Consider the following 3,992-nt stretch of genomic DNA (forward strand, 5'->3'; position numbering starts at 1 on the left):
AGATCCCAAATTAGCAGGTATTATTTATATTCTTAGGACAACTGAAATTGTACAAGCACTCCCAAGTTCCACATGATTCCAGAGTAATGTGCCCAAATGCTTATCTACTTGGGAACTCCTTATTGAAGTCTAAAAGCACTTTCAACTTACTATGCCCTAAACTTAACTCTTCTTCCCCAAACCAGTTTTTCAGTCCTCAGGAAGAACTATAGCCTTCCCATTGCTTGAACCGACCCTTAGAATCCTTTATTTTGTATCTCCCCCATCCAAGCTTTCAACAAATCCTGTCATCTTGCTCTTCTAAAGCCATGTTTGTAGACTACCTCAAACAGTACCTTTTATCCTAGTCCAACCCAAGATCACTTGCCTTCCAACAGACTTGTTTCCCTCCTTCCACCCTTGCCTCATCCAAGTTTATTTTGCTGACAAGACCCATGAACTTTTAATCACCGGTCTCTCCTTCCACATACAAACATTTGACAAACTTAGTCTCTCATCTGTTAATTACCCCAAAAGCCAGGACTGCTACCTCTGCACCTCTGGACAATGCCAAGGTTTCAGTAGTATTTTTTTTTTCAAAAACACATGTTTCAACAGTTCTGCCTCTACAGCCTAGCTCACTGTAGCAAATCTATTACCTATGAGACACTTGTCTTAGGTTATATGCTGGGCACTCCCATATGTAAGTCATTTTGTTAATAAAAAAAAATTTTTTTTTAATATAAACACGCTGGCACTTTTAGCAGAGTTCAGCACGAGTACTTTAACATTAAAGGAAAGTAAGCCACATATGTTTATGATGAACCGTTGAGAATATAGTACATTTTAAAAAGGAGATTCCTGTAATCAACTGACCATTCCATTCACTTTAAAGCACTCATAATTTGAGGATTTTTATTTTATGTATGTACAAAGAGCTGGCATTAAAGTAGGTATCATGGTTATCTGCAGGTAGGTATCTTGGATGACCCATTCAAGGAAGTTCATTTAATCCAACTGAAAAGAAAAAGAAAAAGAAAACAGACAAGAAACGTATTAATCCAAAATGTTTAAATACCTATTTTATTCTCACAAACCCTGGCTCTCATTACAGAAGAATAAGGTTCAAACCGATAATCTAACCCACCCAAACTAGCCACCAAGCTCTAAAAATCTTAAAATATGTACTGAATGTTTACAACAAGTGGTTCCACAAACCACAATTATATTTTAGACTGTAATCTTTAGTATTGGTATTCACTTCTTCCGTCAAAGAATTCCCCACTAGAAAACACTACTACATAAAATGATCTTTACCAAAACCTCACGCTGGTTAAGTAGGTAACTAATTACACAGCTAGAATTTTGGTATTCAATGTGTGAGAGACACTACTATAGCAATCATTCATAAGTCAACTCATTTAACCCTATCCTTTGAGAAACGGGGCCACAAAGTTATTAGCTCAAGGGCTTGAGCCCATTCTCATCACTGACACATCACCTCCCACCCTACCGAGTGAGATATATGAACTTCCACAATGTAACAAGCATATACTTGCTAAGTGGTCAAAACTACATGTCTAACCCTAAGATACTTTGTGTCTACCAGACACCATACTTTAATACCAGTAACTGTATCTCAACGCGCCAAGAAAGTGGTAATTTTCACCACAGGGGGAAGAAAACATTCTAGCATTTATTGGAATTTTAGAAGTGAAGACAGCTCCACATATATGTAACTAATTTTTACCTTGCCATTTATTTTTCTCAGGCAAAAACGGAACTTCATGGGACTGGACCAAAGTCAGTGGACTCTTATTAAACAGGAGATTTTATCTGAATCCTAAGGTTTGTCTGGCCCCCATCCTCAAACTCATTCCAGGATATGCTATCTCACATCTCCGGGCAGTGGCCAACACATGTATTTCGCTGGAAAATGTCTAGATACGATTAAACAGATCTGAAATTTAATTTCCAGTGTTTTCTAAAACTGACTGCCACTGGTAAAAAGGAGTGAGACTGTAAAATCTATCCCGTTACCCTGCCCAAACTCTTCAACCGTGCTGTCCGATACCCCAAAAAGCCCCTCTAACAACTAAGAGAGAAAGCTCAAAATAAGTATCTACGTTCCCAGCTCACAAAACCGGGAGAAGACAACCCCGCGGCCGCGTACCTTAATGAAACCTATATCCTTCGCATACTGACGGAAACACTGGCGGCACATATTGAGGCCATATTTCCGGATCAGACCGTGCCGGTTTGAGCAGACGCGGCTGTAAGAAGAGAATGCGTTACTGCAAGCCGCCGAAATGGAAGGATTCCGCACTCGGGGGCCACCACCCGCACCACCGATCTTTCGCCACCCGTCAGAGGCCTGTAATGGCGGCAGTCACAGCTCCAGAGTCGGTCTACTCCCACGAGGCGCGGCAGGCTCCTCTCCCTGAGAGATCTGGCCGCGTTTCAACCGAGTGCAACCCTTCCCTAAAGCCACATTCTGTTTCTTACCAAGAACGAGAACCCTGGCCAAATTTCCTCGGATGGCTCCAGTAGAGCTGCTGGTGACCCATCTTGCTCTCTCGGATGCAACGAGGCAAAAGGAAGGAATTAGCCCACGCATGCGCTCTTCAAATTTTCAAGACACGGCTTACCCAGAATGCTGTGCCGACTAAAGACGCGAGCGCAGTGTGGCTACGCTGTTTCGAGGGAGTGTATCGGGGCGGTCTCGGAAACAGGCTGGGCCGGCACAGCTGATGACGTCAACGTAGCTCAGCCTCTAGAGTTAACTTGCGCTGCTCTCGAGCGCCGGGCGCGGTGGCGCGCGCCTGTAGTCCCAGCTACTCGGGAGGCTGAGGCAGGAGGATCGCTTGAGCCCAGGAGTTCTGGGCTGTAGTGCGCTATGCCGATCGGGTGTCCGCACTAAGTTCGGCATCAATATGGTGACCTCCCGGGAGCGGGGGACCACCAGGTTGCCTAAGGAGGGGTGAACCGGCCCAGGTCGGAAACGGAGCAGGTCAAAACTCCCGTGCTGATCAGTAGTGGGATCGCGCCTGTGAATAGCCACTGCACTCCAGCCTGGGCAACATAGCGAGACCCCGTCTCTTTTGAAGGCCGTAAAGAATGAATTTTGAACTCATAAGAAATAAATAGGAAAAAAATCTTTTCACCGCCTGGCCCATTAATTTTTTTAATTAAAATTTTACGCTTGGAAAAAGGACTTTGCCTCGACTCAGCACTGACCCCTGCTGGGATAAATTAACAAAATAACTTAAAGTCAGCTGTAATAATTAAGAGTCAACAGTAGGAGTTTCTCTTTAGTCAAACACAATGCGTTTCAGAGCTGTTCCTTGTATTTTAATTGAGGGACACACTCTTAGAAATACACCTACAGCAACCAAGAAAAATGAGAGGCTTACTGTGTTTGATATTTAAATGTAGTTAAATATAAGCGAGAAACAAGTTGCACAATGTAGGTTGCTTTCACGGGATGATTTCGTTACAACTACTAAAAAAGGAATGCCATCTAATAATCTGCTGAAAGATGTCTAAATTCCACATGGGCGTTTATAATGTCTCTAGATAGACCTAAAACTGTATGTGATACCAAAATCAAAACTTTAATTAAATCTACAAAATGTACCACAGAGTGAAATAATCCAATAAAATTTTACACATGAATTCCTGTATTAAAACAGAAATACAACACTTCTTGAGGTATGCTCTTTCAGGATTCTGAGGGTGAGGGTGCCCCTCACAATCATTAAATTAGGTACTTCGGTGCAGGCTGAAGGAAGAAAGCAAGTCAGAAATTAAAAAAACAGATATGACTTGATTCCTGTTCCTAAAACTTGCAGATGTAGGGAAGAAAATGGGATTATCTCAGAACTCTTCCTTCCAGTGTCGACTTGTGTGACTCAATGACATGTACACAACTAAGTAAGCAGAGCACTATGTCTTACGATGGATGTACTCGTGGTGTACAAGAGGAGCAAAGGAGAAAAATTAATTCTAGCTCA

At 42.5% G+C, this 3,992-nt stretch overlaps 1 protein-coding gene across 1 annotated transcript; it reads right to left on the reverse strand.

The window, feature by feature from the left end:
- Window positions 1–862: 862 nt before the first annotated feature.
- Window positions 863–2,644, reverse strand: RPS29 (ribosomal protein S29). The gene is made up of 3 exons (XM_046007264.1): window positions 2,485–2,644; window positions 2,153–2,252; window positions 863–996 (listed from the first exon to the last, which is right to left on the reverse strand). The coding sequence occupies exons 1-3, from the start codon at window positions 2,544–2,546 to the stop codon at window positions 988–990; spliced, it is 171 nt and encodes a 56-aa protein (XP_045863220.1). The 5' UTR covers window positions 2,547–2,644; the 3' UTR covers window positions 863–987.
- Between the last annotated feature and the right edge of the window lie 1,348 nt (window positions 2,645–3,992).

The sequence above is a fragment of the Meles meles genome, chromosome 6, assembly GCF_922984935.1.
Source record: "Meles meles chromosome 6, mMelMel3.1 paternal haplotype, whole genome shotgun sequence".
In the NCBI taxonomy this organism is placed as follows: domain Eukaryota; kingdom Metazoa; phylum Chordata; class Mammalia; order Carnivora; family Mustelidae; genus Meles; species Meles meles.